Source organism: Merops nubicus, unplaced genomic scaffold (genome assembly GCF_000691845.1).
Source record: "Merops nubicus isolate BGI_N331 unplaced genomic scaffold, ASM69184v1 scaffold22583, whole genome shotgun sequence".
Taxonomy (NCBI): Eukaryota; Metazoa; Chordata; class Aves; order Coraciiformes; family Meropidae; genus Merops; species Merops nubicus.
In genome coordinates this window covers 3,062-24,208 of record NW_008599873.1, presented here as the reverse complement: position 1 = coordinate 24,208, position 21,147 = coordinate 3,062, and the positions used below count along the sequence as shown (strand labels likewise).

The 21,147-nt window shown below is 37.3% G+C and overlaps 1 protein-coding gene across 1 annotated transcript; it reads right to left on the bottom strand.

Annotated features, from left to right (window-relative positions):
* Positions 1-9,412: 9,412 nt before the first annotated feature.
* On the bottom strand, positions 9,413-20,856 carry FAM81A (family with sequence similarity 81, member A). The gene is made up of 8 exons (XM_008937550.1): positions 20,810-20,856; positions 19,294-19,567; positions 18,421-18,539; positions 13,355-13,484; positions 12,027-12,133; positions 10,784-10,919; positions 10,215-10,407; positions 9,413-9,816 (listed from the first exon to the last, which is right to left on the bottom strand). Exons 1-8 carry the CDS (start codon positions 20,854-20,856, stop codon positions 9,677-9,679), a joined length of 1,146 nt encoding a protein of 381 aa, XP_008935798.1. The 3' UTR covers positions 9,413-9,676.
* Between the last annotated feature and the right edge of the window lie 291 nt (positions 20,857-21,147).

Here is a 21,147-nt window from a genome sequence, read left to right as displayed (position 1 = left end):
CCTGCTGACTGCTTTAGGGTCTTCTGTGACAGAGGACTGGTAACTAACTTGTCAACATGATCCTGAGAGTTCACTGAACAGCAGTTTGGCAGTCACCCATTCTTCCTCACTGTTGACCTGTTTTGAAGTTGAGTCACTCCAGTAAATCGTTCTGTTTCTCTCATGGGCTCTGAGCTGGTTTGGGCTTTTTGCTGCTTTTTTATCTCCATGTAGCTGTTTGTTTGATTCATGCATTACATGGCCAGATTCAGCCCCAGATTCCAGCTTCATTATGTCATTTTTCTAGTTTTTAGGAAAAAGCAGAGGGTTCCTTCAAGGAGAAGGAAACAGTTGTTACGTGACATGTGGAAGTGCCCGTGTGATAAAGAGCAGAATGCTGATAGGATTCCCACCTGAGGAAGATGGATTGGGTTTTAGGATGAGGGACAGGAGAGACAGAGGTGCTCCCTTGAGAACACTGGCTTTATTAGGGTGGTAGTGTATGTATGTGTGCGTTCGCTCTCTCTTTTTTTTTTTTTTTGGATGAAATTTTAATTATATTTGTTTTGTTAAGAAGGTGACAGTAGAACTGCTGGTTTGGTTTTTTTTTCTTTTTTTAATGATGTCTGGGGATTCATAAAGCATCCTATTGATGGTGCTAGCACACGTTCAGGTTGATTATTTAAGAAATGTCCTTCTGTAATTTGTAATTCAGTGAGGTTTATTGAGGTATTTTCAATACACCAATTTTCTTTAACAGGGACTGCATAGGACGTGAAGAAAGTCCATCGCTTCAATGATCACAAGGTAATGAAAGAAACCTAGATACGTGCAAAGCTGCAGTACTAACCTGTAAAGTCCCCAGTTCCATGTAGGTGCCTAGCAGGTGTATATGGAAAACTTGGAGTGAGCTCTGTGAAGAGCAGCCTGTGGGTAAGAGAGCCACCCAGAGCAAAGTGGTGAAGAAATACTGGGAATACAGGCAGGGCTCAAATGTGTTCCTCTCTCTTCATGTGTGCTAAAGGCATCTGTGTCCTATCTGTCTGGTGTACCTTACAGAAGAGAATTTTAAATTCATTAGGAAAAATAAGTATGTTCATTTAAATTGATGCTTTTATTACTAGTGGAATTGAGTCTTAATTACAAGGCATGTGTTTGTCTATGACATAAACCATTACCAGTTAAAGTAAATTATGCCATTGATTTCTGAGGGATTTCTGTAATGTTTAAGCATCCCAGACAGAAGCATTTCCCTTCTGGAATACCTTTTTTCTAAGACAGACCAAAGAACCTCTTTCTTTTGTTGCGTAAAAAACACAGTTATTGTCTTTAAAAAGAATTATTTCCCCTGGGAGCCAGATTTCCTTATTATAAGTTTTGGGTTTTTTTTTTTTTTTAACATAATGCTATTTATAAAAATTGAAGTGAATCACTGATTTCTGAGCTTTGAAATTCTTTGCAAATAGCAGCTATGAAACTTGCCTGAAGTGTAAATGAGAAGCAATTTAAATATTAACTATCTGTTGATATTTCACAATGCTTCCCACAAACTCATTTATAAAGCACTCGAGCTACAGGCTTTATATAAATAGTGTTTATTTACTGTCATGATAAAATTGAAAGTTTGGTCTTTGAGGAAGGTTAACACTGGTAAGTGTTAACTAATAATGACTCTTGCCTACTTGCTGTGTCATAGTTTTGCTATGTAATCTTGAGAGTTGACTTAAATTAATGGTGTGCCATTTCCTCTAGCTTGAATTGTTATAATCCTTATCTAATGAGGATATTGTAAAGCTGCTAATTATTTTATTATACAACAAAATGGTATTGGTGTGCACAACTAATCTGCAGCAACAACATCTGTTTGCAAAGGGTCCTTCAGCTTCTGGGAGTTTAAAACCACCAGGCTCAGTGATGAGTGAAATAAAGATGACAGATAACCAGATGCCATAAACATATTAATTTAATTGCCTTGATTGAAGGAAAAAATGTCATCACAGAAAGAACAGCTACTACTTGTTTGGAACACTGTCTTGCAATGGTTTTGTTTTCTGTCTGTACCAAACTAGGAGTTCAAACTGGTCACAATTTGCATGAAGTAGTGTGTTGCATTACTTGTAGTTGTTTACGCTTTCCCTTTTTCTTTCTTGCACTACCTCCATTAATGCCTCTCTATGTCGTTAGTTGGCTGGGTGTTTTTAGTACCTCGCACAAAGATAGTGATTTGGCTGGTAGATTGTCACATGGAGCATGAGTACAAGCTGATCTGGGGCTGTGGTGTAGTGGCTAATAGCAGAAGTGAAACCACAGTCATGGAAAGGTGTCTGACGCATCCCACGTGAGCTAACTGTTTGACATGCGCCGTACGTGAAAACTACATTCATCATGCATGGAACTGCAAATTTATTTAGATGAAAAATATAAGCTGTATTTTAGATACCACATATTTACATGTGTAGCTATTTCAGTATTAACCACTACATGCTTCTGTAAGCAAGTGTATAAATAACAATTAAGCTTCTTTATTATTTGCAATTAGTCATGCTGCATGGCCTTGGGCTGAGAAGAGCTTCAGAGCCAGACCCTCTGCCACTGTTCCAAGTGGCCTTTCCTTGTTTCCCCACTCATGAAGTGAAAGGGTCTGAAATGAGCACAGCTGTGATTTCTCCTTCTTAAGCTTCTGAATGATGATTAAAATATCTTCTTAGTGAAAATCTTTCTACTCTGTTTCTACTACGGTAATATTCCACTGCCCTTGCCAGATGTGAACACAGATGATGACCTTGGTATAGTATAAATGACTCCATTCCTGTCCCCACTGTTTAAATCTTGCCTTGAATCCTCACTTTTTTCCCTATCAGCTTTACAAGGACTCTCTTCAGGGCCAACAACAATCAGTGAGAGCTTCAGAATCATATGAAATGTGTGAGGTTCTTTGGTGTCTGATTTGGCTTAGATCTTGTGTCAGACAACTGTCTTGTTATTTATGGAGCTTCTCCAACTTTATTATGCTTTATTTGGATCTAGGCTGTAGTAGTGCAGGTTAAGAAGGGCTGTTTTTTCCCTGATGTTGCGTTTGCCACGTGGAGTTCCTGGCCATTTGTCCAATTTGCACAGGGGTCAGGCAGTCCCAGACTATCCCCAGGAGATCACAAGAAGACTCACACTTAACTGAATCTTTATTTTCGCCTTCATTGATGGATTTGTTGCAACAGCTGCTATCCATAAGGCATGATGTTTTTTTCACTTTACTGAAGTAATTTGTATGCAGTTAAAAGTTACTACATAATTTGTAGCTACATAAAGTGTAGCGATTTGTAAGTAGTTTGTATGATTTTCCTAAGTGCTTCCTACCTGCTGAAATCCTTTCCAGAGATATCAGTTCCTGCAGACATGCAGCCTGACTGTCTGCTGTTACCTGACAAGACCAGTGACATAAGGTGGCTGTAGGGCCTCAGAAACAGAATTCCAAAACTCAATTCCTTCCTTGCTTTTTCCTCATTATTTTTTGAAATTAACGTGGCATAGGAGTTACTACAGCCAAGGCAACCTAATAAATGTGAATAATCAATTTACCACTAGATATTTTTAATGAAATAAAGAGCACAAAGCTATAGATAATGGAAACAGAGTAGCCCAAAATCAGCCAGGACATCCAGTATCACACCCCTGTGCTCTGTCTCATGGTGGCAACATTATTTGGATTTTCCTAGTCTCCCCTTATTCTGGATAATGGAGATATATTACTGAAAATAAACAATGAAAATATTACATTATTCAATTTTTGTCTCATTAGCCCATGATAACTAGAAATCAAACGTTAAATAGTGGTTGAGACTTTTGCTATTGAAGTGGCAAGGTATCAGCAGACCACACCAGAGCAACAATCCTTTTTGTTTTGCAGCATAAAACATTACACAAGCAAAGAGGTAAGCAAGCAGTCTACTGTAAGCTGTGAGCTGCCATATTCATTTTAGGGAGATTATTCGCACAGAAGAAAACATTTGTAGAATTGGATCACAGGGCTTCATATACTCAAATTTGTGTAAGATAAAAAGTGGTCAATTCCCATAAGATCTGTGTAAGGTGAATAAGGTTTATTATTTATAGTAGTCAACAGATTAGCTTTTATCTTTTTGAAGCATGGTGGTAGCAAAGTATGCTTTATGCTTCTACTGTTTTCAGTTATTTACATTTTAAAAGCTCTACTCTGCGTTGTTACACTTCACTAGAATTTGTGGTTTGTATAAGATACTTGCAATGTACTGAAATTACAATTCTCAAAGCTAGTGAAGAAGAAAAGAGCACAGCACAAATTTGGAGTTCAGTTTTATATGTGCAGGTACATATATATATGCAGAGTTGGGATATGATAAGATGCATTCCAGAGTCCTGAGGGAATTTGCTGCTGTAGTTGTCAAGCCACTCTCCATGATATTTAAAAAGTCATGGCAGTCACATGAAGTCCTTGGTGACTGGAAAAGGGAAAGGCACCTGTTTTTTAAAAAGGGTAGAAAGGAACACCTTGGGAATTACTGACCTGTCAGCCTCACCTCTGTGCCTGGGAATCACAGAACGGTTCTCCCTAGAAGCTATGCCAAGGCACATGGAGGACAGGGAAGTGATCTGAGACAGACAGCATGGCTTCACCAAGGGCAGGTCCTGCCTGACCAACCTAGTGGCCTCCTATGATGGAGTGACTAAATCCACTTATGATGGTGGACAAGAGAAGAGCTACAGATGTTGTCCATCTGGACTTCTGTAAGGCCTTTGATATGATCCCCTACAACATCCTGCTCTCTAAATAGGGGAGGCATGGAGCTGATGGGCAGACTCCTCACTGGATGAGGAGCTGGTTGGAGGGTTCCACTCAGAGGGTAGTGGTCAACAGCTTAATGTCTAGCTGGAGTTCTGTGGCATGTGGTGTCCCTCAGGGAACCGTACTGAGACCAGTGCTGTTTAATGTCTTCATCAGTGACACAGTGGGATCGAGGGCACCCTCAGCAAGCAGCATTTAGGGATCACGTGGATACATTGAGCTTGGCTACATCCTTTGCTTGCCAAGAGTAACAGTGACATCCTGTGGCCAATTCAGTAGAACACTTGCACCGAATTTGCATTCCTGTTTTCTTTCAAATTTGCCTCTGAATTTCTTATGCTGTGGGGAGTATCATAGGAGGAATTCCTCCTCTACACAAAGGAGGGCTTTGTCAATTTGTCATGTGTCTCTCATTAGACGTTTCCATTACTGGAGGACATGTCTATAATTCTAAGATACAGGGAACGCTCTCTGAAGGTAGAGCAGAAAATGCAGACATTGAGAAAAGAAAAAAGATCACGTCAGTTTAAATTGGTGTTACAGGAGTATGCTGCTGTTCATTATCTTCCATGCCATTTTTCTCTAACATGGAAGCTCTCCACTGAACTACACCAGTATGTAGCGACAAAATATCCATTATATAAAACTGTACTACATGAACAACTAGATGTTGAAGTCAGGATCATCCTTTTAACTTCTTACTTGCATCATTACTTTGGTTTGCTTATTGAGTCAAAATAGAACATAATTGCTCTGTAAGTGGTGGCATAATTTTGTTTCCAGTTAAGTCCTTCAGTGCACACCACTATAGTTCTACTGCATTCTCACATGCTCATATAAAAGGCCCATACCCCAGTTTAAAAAAATTAATGAATTTATCTTTTCACATTTGCTATGTCATTCAGGCAACTGAATACTATGGTCTGCACACTATAAGTGGTTTAAGCCTCATGCATGCTAAGTAGCTGGCAAAAGAAAGACTTTAAAACTTCAGGAGAGGAAGTGATCTGCTTTTGACTGTTTTGGGTTTTTGGTGGTGGTGGATTTTGGGTGTTTTTTTTCAGGGAGGTAGGAAGGAGAAAAAAGCTTAAGAAATATTGGACAAAGATTCCTGCAAATCTTTATCGGAATCTTAGTAAAACACAGATTGCTTTAAAAAAAAAAAAAAAAAGGACATGCAGGGAAGAATGTGATAAAATAGGTTGTGTAGCCCTTGTGCTTGAAATTTAAGCCTGCTATGTCTTGTCCTATCAAGAGTCCATTTAGGTTAGGTGTTCGTGTGGCAGGGTGGTGTTCTTTAAGTGTTACAATAGACTGCATTACTCAACATTTTTTTCTTGAAAGTTTTTTTGTAAGCATGTTAGGTGAGCATCTATGACAAATATTTTAGGTAGAGTTGGCCCTATCTTGAAAAAGAGAGATGGAGCTGATGGCTTATCAAGGCTCCTACCAGTCCTTCCTTCAGTGTGTTTATGGTTATGACAGTGTGCTTTGTTTTAAATGGTATTTTGTGTATAAGCAGTATTGCACTTTCCCAGGTACACTAAGTCTCATTCTGTTTGCCGGAGTGTCATCCAGAAAAATACTGCCTCTTTCACCGCCTTTTCCATGTGCGGGCTCTGGCAGACCTGTGCTTGGTGCTGTACAGATAGTGACTCATAGCGTGCGTACTTATGTTGAACAAAGAAAGCATATTAGTTCCACCATCAAAAGCCATCTGTATCCCTGGCATGCAGGAATGACACTGGAGATCAGCACAGAAAGCAAAAATAAAGGGGCAGCTCCACTTTCAAACACGGTTTTACAGGCTCTCTGCAGGTCAGTTTTCACAATCGGTTTCCACCTTGCTAAATCAAGCTTTCGTGGACCATAACGTCTGTCATACCGACCTCCTGGCTTCATAGTCACTGCCCTGTGATCATGCTGTTTCTGAGGAGAGGATTTTGCCATGCAGGTTTAAGAAGATTGAAAGATACAGGGACTCTAATTTTCCCTCGAACTCAGCTGTTGCTTATCAGATATGAGCACTGCCTGACAAAGGATGCACACAAGACATTTTTGACCTATTTTGTGCAGAAACCTTAAGTAACTGAAGGCAAAATAAACCAAAATATTTTTTCCAAAGTATCTGGGCAGAGTAAAATGCAGCAGGCAAGTAGGGGGCATGGATTGGGACAAGTCAATTAATGTGCCCATCCTTGAGAGCTCTATGTTTTCTATCAAGTGCATCAGTATAATTTTCATCCTTTCCTAAAATCTTCAAACCTGTGTTGCGCTTCAGCAGCAGGTAGCTACTTTTCCTTGCCTTTGCCCACACAGCTACTGTTCTATTGCTCCACTCTTCTGACTTACCCTTTTCCTCTACTACTTCTCCAGATTTTCCAATCTTTCTTCATGTTGTTTTCTTCCATTCTGGCTTTCCCTCAATTTTTCAGCAAAAACCTTTTGGTCTGGAATATGTGACTTCTTTTCACAACTGCCTAGTTAAAGCACTCTGAAAAGGATGGATGATGGACAGGCTACACTTGTGTGTGGCCATGTGTATAACTAAGCCTAGCTCACTGTTTTTGTCTGTCCCTTCCCTGCATATGACTGCCTTTAACCTGTGGCTCCCTCCACATGGCACTTTTTGAAGGCACTGTTTGACAGTAAGTCACATTTCAATATTGTTTTATTTGGGCTTTTAATTATTTCCTTTACCTGCGATTTAAAAGAAAATATTTTCAAAAGAGCAAAAGTAAAATTGGATATGGTTTTATGCGTTGCTTTATATCTGGATGAATTACAAGGTTTTTGGAAGAGAAACATTTTATTAAAGTCCAATATAAATTGTTTCTCTGATTCCTTGTATGTTCTTCATATCATACCAGATTCTCTCAGGTGCAGATCTCCCATTACAGAAAAAAGAAAATTGCTGGGCTTTTGTTCCATCTCATTTGCTTCTTTCTTTGTTTCTTCTCTCTCTTTTTTATATTTTTTTAATTTTATTTTTTTTTTAATAAAACACCAGTGATAGCTTTTTCCACAGCACATGGCTAAATATTTAAGAATACATAAGAATACAGACATGAAGAAAGAATGAATTTAAGAGAACTCTTAAGAAATATCTGCAAGCATTTCATTGTCTCCTTTTAGCAAACTGGGCTTTCCCTTTAGCTGCCATTGTAAATATTTCACAGCATGTAGATAATGCAAGCAGGATTTTGAGAGAGGCAGTTTTGTTATCAGAGAGCACTGGAAGATAGAGTTGCAAAAACTTTGTGTACCTTTGATATATTACTTTCAACTGTATAGGAAGTGAATATAAACTTACATGCTAATTCTGGAAAGATGTGTGTACTTTCTTGTTTTTTGCATAGTGTGCTGTCCTACTCAAGTTAATGAGCTTAAGTTTCAAGTTTTAGTAGCATTTGTGGTTTGGGTTGCTTGGTTTGGTTTCGGATTTTTTTTTTTATATGGTGACTTTGTGGACCAAGCCTTCTTTCATGGAAATGATGAGAAATTGGCCACTGATTTTCCAAATAGGAATATGTTTTTTGCAATAGTGGCCAAAAGAAAGGTCCATATAAGAAAGTGCAGAGACATAGTATTAATTTGTTTACTTTAACAGTAATGCTTGTGTAAATTAATAATATTTTTGTATATGAATTACTGTTAATAGTATAAATTGATAGAATACTGGATGAAGTATTTTATTCTTCATGAATGCTTAATCCTGCATGCCTTACAAATATGAGGAGTGATATCAAGCTATTAAGTAATAAACATATATAAATATATATAGATATAAAATTTTCCTATCTAGATTAATGTGCTGTATGTGTGCTGATTTTCATTACGTAATCCATTCTGGGAATGGAAATAAGCACCATTATTATTTGGAGATGCTGTGAATTCAGTTAGTGATTTAACTCTGCTAAAATATTAGAGTCTACTTAAATTTGAAGAATCAGTTGTTTTACTTTAATAAAATTTCTAAGCACATCATATACTGCATTTTATATTACATTCTCCAGACTAAGTTAGATTTTCACCTTCTATTTTGTCTTTGAACCTTTAAGTTTTTACCAATATAATGAAATGGGTGACAGGAACACATGTCCAGTTTTAAAATACTCTATATACATCTTTTGCCTTGTCTCAGCTTCTCTTGGTTATTAATTTTAAAAGCTCACAATACTTAAGGACTGTGTAAGTTAAGTTTCTTACATTGTTCATTAATCATAGTCCACAACTACATTATATAACACTACTTAGTTTACACACACACACACACAGAGGATATTTGCAAAACTAAACAAAGATTTTGCTGATTGTAACTAGATTTTAAAAATTGGTCTTTTTAGTGCCAATTCTGTCTCCCCAGAAAGTCAATAGTAGATAAAGTTATTGTAAAAATGTCCATTGACTTCAGTTAAGTATTTTGCATCAAGGTGGAGAACCTCACCAAATTGATATTAAATTATATCAAGTTGTTTGTTTTGTTTGTTTTTTTTTTTTTTAAAAGGGAGTGGGGGTGTGTGCAGTATATATATAAAGCAGTTACCTGCCCGATCAAGCCTTCAAATCTGGGGAGCACTGTAATGCCTTTGGCAAATTAGGTGCCAGCTCACCAATCTCTTACTCCAGTTTTACACGGTGCTTAATCTCCTGAGAGCAACTAGAGTAGTGCAGTGGTAAACCAGCACCTCAGCCCTAAAAGCTTGTTGTCAGTTGTCTATGAAGAGCTTGCATTTACCATTTTCAGTAAACACACGGCCCTCTGCAACAGCAGCATGTCATTTGGTACATGCGTTTAGTTTGGATTACAGACTGGAAGGAGGTTATAGTCTGCCTATCAGCCAGGTAAATATTAATCTCTCGGGCAAAATCTTGCAGTCATGGCCCAGCCTCTCCCCATGTTGGAACCTCCTGCTTCATTTGGTGGATCTGCTTCTGTAGTTCATCTCTGTCGAGCTTCATTTTTGCTTCTAGAACTTGCCGTAGAGACCCAATGCTCTCATAGATAGCTGCAAATCCTAATTGCAGGTGAGAATTAAATTAGTTCATAAGCAAAAGCAAGAGTATAACAGCATTGCTATCAGAACGCATTTCCTACCGTAACATGCTGTTTTACACTAGGAAGGCAGCAAAAGTTCTGAAGAAAAATAGGACTGTAATTGTGTGCTGATGGCAAAAATGTCCCCGACTGGAGCCAAACTATGTCCATGTATGTAGGGAGAGCACTTCTAAGCTCTTGTTGCTGTGAATTTCACACTTAGTGAAAATCCTTTTTAATGCCCTAGGTGCAGCCACTGCATCGGGCCCAGAAGTCTTTAAGCTATTTCAACAATAAACAAAGACATTTTGCCTATTATTATAGGTCAATCACTGTTAGCACAATTCAGAATAAAGAACTTGATAACTATAGTCCTACCAGCATTAACTTCAGCTTTCATTTCTTTTATATCTTCATTTATCTCATTTTGAAGTTTGCCAATGCGAATATTTATCTTTTCTTCAGTCTGTTTTGCCTCATGTGCTTCCATTGTTATCTGTATTTCTTCTATTTTGTCAATTTTCTCTGCCATTTGGTTGAATTTCATCTCTATAGCTCTTTCACTCATTTCCTGGAGTTGGGAAAAAGAATTTTAATGATAATCTCTGTATATGAAATTACAGCATTCTTTCCCAAATATGCAATAGATATTGTTTAATCATCTTTTATGTTGAATTCAAAGGAGTAAGGAATTAACATTATTTATAAAAATCATTTAAACTGACTTACTGTAGGCTAAAATAATTATCTATCTAGAAGTGATCAGACTTATTTGAAGACTCTCAGGCTGTGTGGATGTTATACTTGACGTCAGTGAAAAGACTTACATTCTGGGGTGGCATGAAAAGATCAACCAAACAATGTCTTAAATTGCATCATCTTAGTTATTAATAAGGCTTTTGACTACTTCCTGAGAAACATTATTAGGACATTTTAAAGAAACTTACAGTGTTCTCTTTAAAAGTTAATGAGAGTTGGTCAGTTTTTTGCACAAGCTCTTTTTCAATTCTTTCATGTTCCTGTTCCAACCAGCTACGTGCAGACAAAATCTGGCTGTTGAGTTCCTCAATAGCATTTTTTAATCTAAGAGCAAAGAGCAGAACATTTGGTCATTCATCAGTGATTTTTTTATGCATGTGTTCATTAAAAAAAAAAAAGAAGACCATGTAATACATTTTTTACACCATATTAAGAGGGATCTTTGAATTTTTAAGACTATTAAAATAGTTAATGTAACATTGGTTTTGAAAAGATGAAAGACTACAAGGCATTTATATGAAACATCACATTTTAAGAGACAGTAGTTGCAAATTCTTTGCAGCATTGAAAATAGAATATGGTCATCCATTCAGATGATAATCTTCATGTCCATAGATATTACATTTGAAGGAAGATTTTATAAGAATCCATTTTATTGGCAAATCTTGTTCATATATCCTCACTTATGCTGCCTATACCCACCTCATTTAAACCAACCAATTGTGCCAGTGAAACTGTTTCTTTCAACAGTCTTGTTTCCACTAAATATTTGAAATCTGGATCTATTCTTTCATCTGATTTGCAAACATTTTTCTGACCTAACTGATGGAACTGCATGAGAATGGCAGTAAGGAATAAGGATGTGGATGGCTTAAGCCAGGACTGCCATTGAGTGAAATGCCTGGAGAGGAGTAAATAACTGAATTTAAGATATCCCTATATAATCTCTAGTAGTAGCCTACAATTATGAGTTCATATATTAGAGTTGTATGTTCATATCTGAAGCCGATTTAAAGCAGTAACACTTTGTAAATGCCGGGCCTCACTTCCTGTTTTCTTCAGTAGAACTTTTTGCCATGCTCTAGATATCGATCTCCATCATTCATTGCTTCATGTAGTTCTTGCAAAAAGGTACCAGCCCGTTCTTAAAAAAAATCCTTAGTTATGTTCTTTCATACAAGTTCTAGCCAAGTACTGAAACAGGGGACTTAATGGGCTTTTCAAAACGACCTAACCACATTAGGGATAGGATTCTTGTTGAACGTGGGTCCCACCTGACAGACCATTCTGCTTTTGGAATATCTGTTGAGCACACATATATATTTAAACAAGTTCATGCTTTTGTAGACCTGAAGATTACAACAGGCAAACTCGGAAAATCGACGCCCTGTGTTCCAAGGTGCATGACAGCAAGGTTTCCCAGGCACTCACTTCATATCCAGAAGGTGGAGCTGTTGGTTGCTCTCTTTGTAGGCAATCTTCAACTTTGCTTCTTGTTGCATAATTGATTGCTCTACTCTGCTCAGAAGATGAGAAATCTGAAACAAAACTCAGAATTTACTATTTTTTCAACAGCATTTCATCACAGTCTCATTTGGGACGTTTTCATAATAGCAGAAAAGATCTTAAAGAAGGGCAATTTTTGCTAACAATTTAAAAATTATTGATTTTGCACATTCTATTTTATCATGAAAAATATACTGTCTTGCAAGATGAAAGTATCAACATTGCAAAATGTAATTTTTCATCCAGAAATAATTTGGAATGATCTTGCCTTGAAAGTGTCTACCTGCTTCCACCCTTGAAACAGCTTAATTTTACATGATGCATACATCTCCATGTTACTACATAATCAGAGTAAACGAATGGCAAAGAACTCCACCAATATTGAGTGATATTGCTTATCACTTAATGTGTAATGGCTCCAGCAGTGATAGAAGTGCTGGATTTAACTGGGGGTAGCTCATTAACTAACAGAAAATATAGTCATCCCAGTTTTACAAAACATTCTGTTCTGTTTTACAAGTTTCGTGACACTAAGCTCCTAGCATGCTGGCATGCTAATATACTAGTCTGAGACACTGAGTCTTCTAAGAAAGGTAAAGTGGACTTTAACCATTTATCTACTACAAAATTAACATGTAAAATACTTTTGTTGCCCAAGAAAATGGGAAGGCCATTTTCTTGATGGGAGATATCAAGAATCCTTAATGTCATAAGTCTCTGCTTGTATCTTGCACTCACTTCCATGCTCACTTCTCATACCCAATAGAGGAGAAACCTGACAGACAGACTGATGGATTTACAGAGCCCAAGACCAATTTTGTTTTGCAGATGTTCAAAAATTATGTTCAAATACATATAAGATCATCCTAGGAAGGCCGAAACATACAGCAGGAGACACTGATGCTTGCATTTTTGTGGTAGTTTTGTAGAGTGTCTATGTCATGTTCACATTCCAACCTCACAAAGCCGTTCAGGCCAGACATCACTGACTTTTGTTCATTCTTGGAGTTCTTTCAGGTGCCTTTAAATACTAGCCCCTCCTACACAGCATGCTAAAGGCAGCAAATTAAGGATCTTTTTTTCAGTTAGGCCAGCACAGTAATGCAGTCAGGTGCCAATATTCAATCTAATATGGACTGTGAGCAGATGCACCTCTGTGACCTCCCAGGTAACAATTAACAGTAACAAAGTCTGTGTGAGTTAGACTATAAACTCTTACACATACATGGATTGCTTTGGTCTAAATACCATACCTGTATTTCTGCCTCTTTGATTTTAGATTCCAAGATCAGCTTGGAGGTGTGTTGGTCTTTACTTAGGCTCTGAAGTCTTTCGTATGTAATTTTATGCTCTGCAGACAGTCTAGCTAACCCAGCATCACACCTGTTGGAATGAATAAATACAAAGCAACAGCTGAATAGAATATAAGATCCAGGCTTTTTAAATTGTCCATTTTAAACTGGGCATTTCTGTGAAATTGCTGTCTAACAAAACAGTGTCTTATGATATTGCAAGAATGGTGATATATCTCATACTGCTCAACAAACTGCTCCCAGGTGGGACTAGAAGTCACATAGCTTGACACATACATTCCTGTCTTCTTGGTACTGACATAGTATGTCTAGGCTGTGTTAATATCAATCAGGAAAATCACATTAGAAATGCAGAGATGCAGCATTTCAATACCTTGTATTTTTGTCATACTCTTAAAAGACAACTGTTAAGGTGTGTATCATATTGCCTATTTAGAAGCCTAGATAATGGAGGACCATTTTTTCATTATTGCAGCTGTGCTCCTCTGAGGTTTACATTCTTATTTTTATTTGTGAAATAGTAGTAGACAATTAATATGTGTAGTAAACAATGTGGCACATATCTTACAGTTACTAGGTTTTACTTACATAAAACTGTAATTGAAAGCACTGGCAATTTTGTCTCACAGCAGCATATGAAATGCAGACCTAGAACATAATTATTGCTTCCTTTCTTCACTTTGGATCAATTCTTGATGCTGTAACATTTTCAGGATAAATGTGCTATAGAATATGTGCATTTTCTACCACATTTCAAAAACCACTTTGGTCAGGTGGATTTCATTTCTGGTACTGTAATAAGGACATTAAAATATAAAAGCTGTAAAAATATAAGTGCTGTAATTTCAGGAGTAAAACCTCTGAAGTATGAGTCATGTATATTTTTTTGCTAAGGGAAATATGTAGTAGGTACTGTTACTAAATTTGATCTATGAAATTGATGGAGAACAGACAGCAGTTACAATTTCAAGGAGAAAAAAGCAGTAAAATGGAACAAGGTAGGCCATGTTTAGTCATTACCTGAACAAATGACACATTTTAACCTCTTTTTAGTCACATCCCAGTTTGAAGGCTTTCATTTCAACATGCATTTTCATCACCTCGGTTACACTAGCTACCATTATTAAACAGGAAGGGAAAGTAACAGCTCAAATGATAAACAGAGCATCTGCTTAGTAGTATACAATTTCAATATGAGAATCATCAGTAATGCAAAGTAGCACATAGAAATTATAAAATGTGTGGACATTAATTTATAGTTTTAGCAATTCAGCATTGTGAGACCAATTAGTAATGCCTGTAGGAAGACCACCTAAGGTATACGTAGCCGTGAACCATACTTGTAGGTCTTACAATCAGGCAATTTCTTCAGAAAAATGAGATAAGCCAAATCTCTCTCTGTTTTTAGGATGCGAGGAATGAAATAATCTTTAACGCAGTCAACAAAAGCCTATGACTTCAAAAAAAAAAAAAAGGGTTGGTTTTGTTTCTCTGAGGCATGACAGAAAATACCAAAAGCAACAGTTTTGAAACTACTGTAGCAAATATAAACAGCAGGTATCTGTAATAATTTTTAAGGCAAATTAGTGTTTGGGGTTTAATCACAGTACATCTCTCTTCTTTGTAGAACTTAGTTAATCAAAGGGGTCATACAGTTGCATGGCAACTGAAACATTAAAATTCTGACTATGTTAATTTAGCATCAGCCTGGTATGTATTAATCAGATTATTTAATTTCTCTACAGGGATACTGTAATTTGCACCCCTTTAAACAAAGTCTGAATTAATTTTTTAATCCATTGTCTGTAGTTATGGAATATTTATCCTGCTATGTTTGTGGGTTTTGTTTGTTTGTTTGTTTGTTTGTTTTAAAAAAAAACAATATTCCATATATAGCAACAGCAGAGCTGGTAGATTCTGAATAGCCTGGATCAGGAAGCCCAGTTCAGTCCTCACTGTGTGCATCTCCTACACAGCAAGTAGCCGGAGTGCAGCAGATTTATTGTACTTACGAAGTTCATAAACGCATTCCAGATGCATCAGATTCATCTTCTGTGCAGTGTAGGAAAATCTGCCTACATGTAATGAGTACAGAGTATCTGAAATGAGTCAGATCTATAATGCATATGAAAAAAAAAAAAAAATCTATATATGAGATGTAGGCCAAATTTGGACATGCATAGTTGCCATTTGTCTAGATGTTTCAGCTATCAGGAAGTTTCTAGAGACTGTTACTGCTATGGTTCACACCAGGCTGATGCATTTAAACTTCCCAGACAAATTATGATAGTCCACAAGTTATTCTGTAAATAAATTATAAGGTACTACTCATTAATTTTATGATCTAGTATCATGAGAAATAGAATTGGTATATCTGCGTTATATAAAATTGCCAACATCAAGGACAGGAGGCTGTAGTAATGGATCTATTGTCATTAATCTAATTTTCTGCTAAATGTGTCACTGAATTTAATAGAGGTAATATTGTTCTTAAAGGTAGTAATAATGCTGATTCTTAGGAAAATGTACAGTATCATTCATGGTGAACACCATAATGGTGCTTTATGAATTTGTCAATAAATTATGCTTAGTAAGAAATGGCCGAGAGACATGAGCTGCAATGTTATTCAATCATCTTCTGCTAGAGGTGTTAGTTGATTCTGTGATGCAGGTGAGGTCAACTGTGAGGTCTGTCTGAATCTCACTCCTCCAGATCTGTGGGTAGTATGGCTTTGGAGCTGTGCTTCAGAACTGCATGTGCATGTAGGTATCCCCCTTCTCATCATTAAAAGCAGCAACTCTCAAGAAATAACGAGGCAGTTGTTCAATGATATATTGAGATGTTACAGAACAGTTGGTTCTAGGAAATAAACACCACTCTCTCCAATACTGAAGTTGAATAGGGTATTTAGTATGCATGTAATTACTGGAACTGGAATTTGGCCAGAATCCTGAGACTGACACTAAAATTATTACAGGGCCAGAAGTCTCAGATGATTTACTGTTGCGTGGCATATATAAACTGCTTCATATTGATTGTCCATTGGCACATTTCTAGCCCAGAGCAAGCATGATGTAGTTAAATTAGCATGCTGTTACTACAGCCAGAGCCACACGCAGTACCTTGGCTGTGGCTGAGGGCTGATGCACACTAGGTTAGCAACCCACAGTAACTTGATCGTGTTTCTAAGGTTTCACTCTTTGAACTCATCTGAAAGCTATCAGGACTAGATGTAAAAGTAAAATTACATTAGGTGAGGTCATCATTTTATATAAGGAATGTTGGCTAAAGTAACCAAGCCCACCAGCATAACAAATTGCCATTTTGACTATGATCTCCAGATATTACTATAATCATTATTCACAGGAACACTAATTCTCAAAGCAGAATATGTCTGTAAATAAAGACAAATAGCTTTCTCCTGTGGAACACTGCTTTAATGATTTCTGATAAAGGGAAGCTTATTTTCTTCCTCATTCAGGGGAAGTCTTTTATGCAGAGTGTAATGCTGAATAGAAGGTAACGGTTAACAGACAATAAACTGACTCTCTGATGGTAATGAATGCAAATGTCCAACATTCATTGTACAGTCTGACTTAAGGCAGACTGGTATAATCTCATACAATTATCAGATCTATTGCAACCCAGACACAGTACACGGGTGTTGTCCAAAGTAAAGAAAGAAATAAATCCTGGCACAGAGTGTACTAGTTCTCCACTGATCCTCATACCAAGTACTCGGGACAGGCGAGGGCCCCACTGTGAAGCTCATGCTAGCATGTGTTTATTCGCTTCAGTTCTGCACTGAAAAGCAGAGATGCTCTATTTTGCCTCTTGAGGTGTCAGGAACTGTGTTGCTCCAAATACAGACCTCTCTCAGGATGTAGTACAATCTCAAAGTGGACTCTTTATATAAAGAACCAGGAAGGCCTAAGCATGTAAATTTGTCAGGGATTTCTCAGTGAGATACATATGTGATGAGATAAATGATGTGAGATAGATGTGTGTGTATGTGTGTATACTTTTTTTTTTTCACTCATTTTTCTGATTTGGCAAAATAAACTTGCTTAGTTCATTCCTGTACTAAAGGCTAGTGCATGACTTAAGAGTATGTAAAACCTCTCCAAATTCTTCTTTACAAAATGAGCTATGAAAGTTACAGTGGTAATTTGAAGCAAACAATTTGAGAAAACTTTAGTTCAAGGAAAATCCCTCTCTGATTATTTTTGTAGGGTGTTGAAGGTTATCACTAGATCAGTTGAAGTACAAAGATGAAGAAAAATTATCTGTACAATAAAGACAATATGTCAAATTAAGAATAAGTATAATTCCACAAAAGTTACTTGCCCAGCTGCCTTAGGCCAGATTAGCTCCTTTTTCTCTAGCTGTACATGTCCTCTTTCTTCTATGTTCAACTTTACAGACACTTATGCAAATGTTGCACAGTTGTAAATGTGTCATTGATGGCACAACATGCAGTGTAGTTGCACAGTTGTAACCTGGAGCTTCAAATCGCCTGTAAAACGTCTATTACTTTATAGTTTGCTATTCCTTATGTGTTGGATAGACCATGTAGTTTTTAATATGCCTAACCAACAACTGAATGCACAGATTTTTTTACTCTAAAATGTATGCAAAAATGTGCAACTGTTCTGTCCTTTACAAGTGCAGATTGTTCCATGCTGTCTTTATAATCGTGTTAATTTGTTTCAAAGACAGATCAGTCTAACCATAGTACCTTTCAAAGCTGAACCAAATCCAAATTCCTAAGGAATTTGAGGTATTTTATTAAAATATAATTTCAGGAATTAAGGGTGATGCTGTTAAGTTTAATATGTAATGCTGGCATGCAAAGGATTATAATTTATTTTCTTGAAAACACCAAGCAAAATTATTCTGGGAATTTTGCCAAAGTTGAATTCATCCCATTATCATTAATAGCCATACTTTGAGATTTAAACAACATTAGCTCATCCCCAAAATACACTTCTCTGTTGACTTTTACCTTGCAACTCTTCCCCGAAGATCTCCTAAACCAGAAAGCTGCCGCATTTCCAGACTCTTCAGGGTAGAATTTGTTCCGTAGCTGAGATTGTCTCTGACACGTATCTGTTCCTGCAGCATCTACAAAGCATTCATATGCTAATATAAACTCAGTATGTCACAGTTAATGTACACTTAAAATGTCACTCACTATTTCAAGTAACATCAGATACCCTTTTATTATTACTTTATTAAAAGCTTTGTCTTGTATTGTACTAAACCAGGTACCTTTTAGGTCATTTATTATTTCTTAGTGTCCAATCTCTACATAAATACCATAATAGGTATCAAGTATAACTTGACAATGGAATGGAGACCAAAATATTCATTTTTATCCTTTCATTTTCCCCATCACACCCCGATTGCTCATTGCGGCCGAGGTCAGACGTGAAGTCACGTATCTGCATATGATTAGGTCATAAAAGTGAGTGGCTGGGTTTGGCTACTTGGTGTCATCAGTAAATTGGAAGTGAAAGAAGCTTTATTATAGAGCTAAGGCATTTCCTGGTGTTTATAGAGCACAGCCTTTGGACTGAAGTTGAGCTGGGTACTGGAGTCGCAGCAATTAATTTTTTTCAAGATTTCCCAGTGCAGCTTCTGAAAGCAAGCTTATGAGTACCACAAAGGCTTCTGTGTTTATATGCTAGTATCCTGTGCTATTTTCACAGCCGCTGTAATTTGCAAACAGTTTTTCAAGTTATAAAAACAATTTATAAGCTTACAGGATCTTCAGACCTTGCCTGACCTTTACTTAGCCTGTGGTAAACTTTCTTACTAGATTAGAAGGAATAAGTAGCTGAGATGGCATTAGTCCTGTGAAAAATTCTTAACATACCTCGATGTCCCGATTAAGCTGCCTGACTATTGCCGTTATGTTTCGGATATGTTCCTCCAAGAGTTGCCTAGCCAACCGGTCACCCCCCCCTTTGTTCTGCATTCTGTGCAAAGTGGAAACAATGTCCTCCTTAATGCGAAAAGCGTGTTCCACAAGAGCCGCCGTTGTTTTCTCATGGCTTAGGATTCTGTCCTCCAGCTGATCCACCAGGCTTGCAGATGCCAACGGGACCGCTGTCAATGCCTGGCTGTGCAGTGGTATGTTTCGAACCCGTCTAGTGAAGAAGAATATCCAGATATTGTTAAGTTCTCACACAAAACTCTGCAATGTCTTCTTACTGGCGACAGTGCAGTACTATCTTAGTAGCAGTCCTGGGGAGAAGCACCAAAATACTTGCAGAGAGAGGGTCCACTGCTACAAATTGTTGGCTACTGCATGTATCTTGTACAAAGGCGGGTCGGGATCTTTTTCCTACTCTTTAAGGAAGCTTACAAAAGCGTGGGATCTTAAGGACATTAGCGTTATAAAAGTAGTTATGATTCAGAACTATGATTAAGAATCCAAATTCAAGACCCTTTTATTGAGTTTCAAAAGAAATGCCACTTGTCTTTACAATTTTCAGACTTAATCAAAGCAGTAACTGTAGAAGGTAGATAGATAACTGCACATGAAGTGAAAACAGTCCAAGATTAGAAAGGACTAATTTATGTCCGTTCTTTTTTTTTTTTCAGTCTCTATAGCTACCGTGTAATACCATAGTGAAGCTTGTTCCCCCCATGAACTGGAGAGGTGCATATGTAGGTGTAGAAACTGAGGACAGACCAAAATTTTTGCAAGCTTCTCCTAGCCCTAGAAGTCAAATTTGCCTCCCAAATAGCTTAGATTTGTGTACCTTGAATAATTGTCTAGATTTTTCAAGAGGGCTCTGCACTGTGTAGCTTCCATGGAAAGCAATGGAGCTCATGGTGCTCAAAGTAAAAGCCATTAGGCTGCTAATCACATGCTGTCTTTTCCTGCTGCTATATTCTGCAAAGAAAATTTTCAGAAGCGCAAGTAGAAGATAAAGGTTCAACCCCGCTTTGAAAGAGGAGATCTTTTTCTTGGAACTTAAGACTTATTTACTGTGTTTTCACCATGTCGTTTCCTGTTTATGTGCTGAATTAATGGTTTACTTTCACCATCATGACATTGATAGAGACATATGAGGACTCCTGCAAAGGTCACTTCTGGCTCTGAGTTTTCACTTATTCCCTGCTATTAGAAGACTGGCTATAGAGTGGTCTTAGACTTGTACTCAGTTACAGTTAAAGCTATTTAATTCCTTTGGGAAAGGGTTAAATAAAAGCTGAGTAATGGAATCGTGATGTGGGCCCTGATTTGAATGAGTCTACAGTATTTTACTTTGTTTTGCATACTAATGCTGAAGTCCCAAGTCACAGCATTACTATATATAAGGAACTGAGAGACACATGATACTCTGCAGTATGAAAATTGTTTTTTACATTCCAAACTGTACCTTTCAGAAGGGGCAAGAGTTGGGAAGATTTGGCTTCGCTGGGCCATTTTCTGGTCAGTAACTTATGTCTGTTAAAAAAGTACACATTGAATTATTTAATAGCTTATATTTGGCATGCTAATGACTTAATGGTTCAGCTTTCAGTGAATCTTTAAAGCTTAAGATTACGCTGACAGCTCTGATCATAGAGTTCAAGTATTGCTTATGGCATAAATGCAGATAAAAATTGATACAAAAGAATGAAAACTAAGAACTGCTAGAAAGCTTTTTCTAGTGAAAATGATACTCTTGAAAAAGGCAAGGTTGACAGCCTTGGAACTGAAATCTGCTGTCAACCC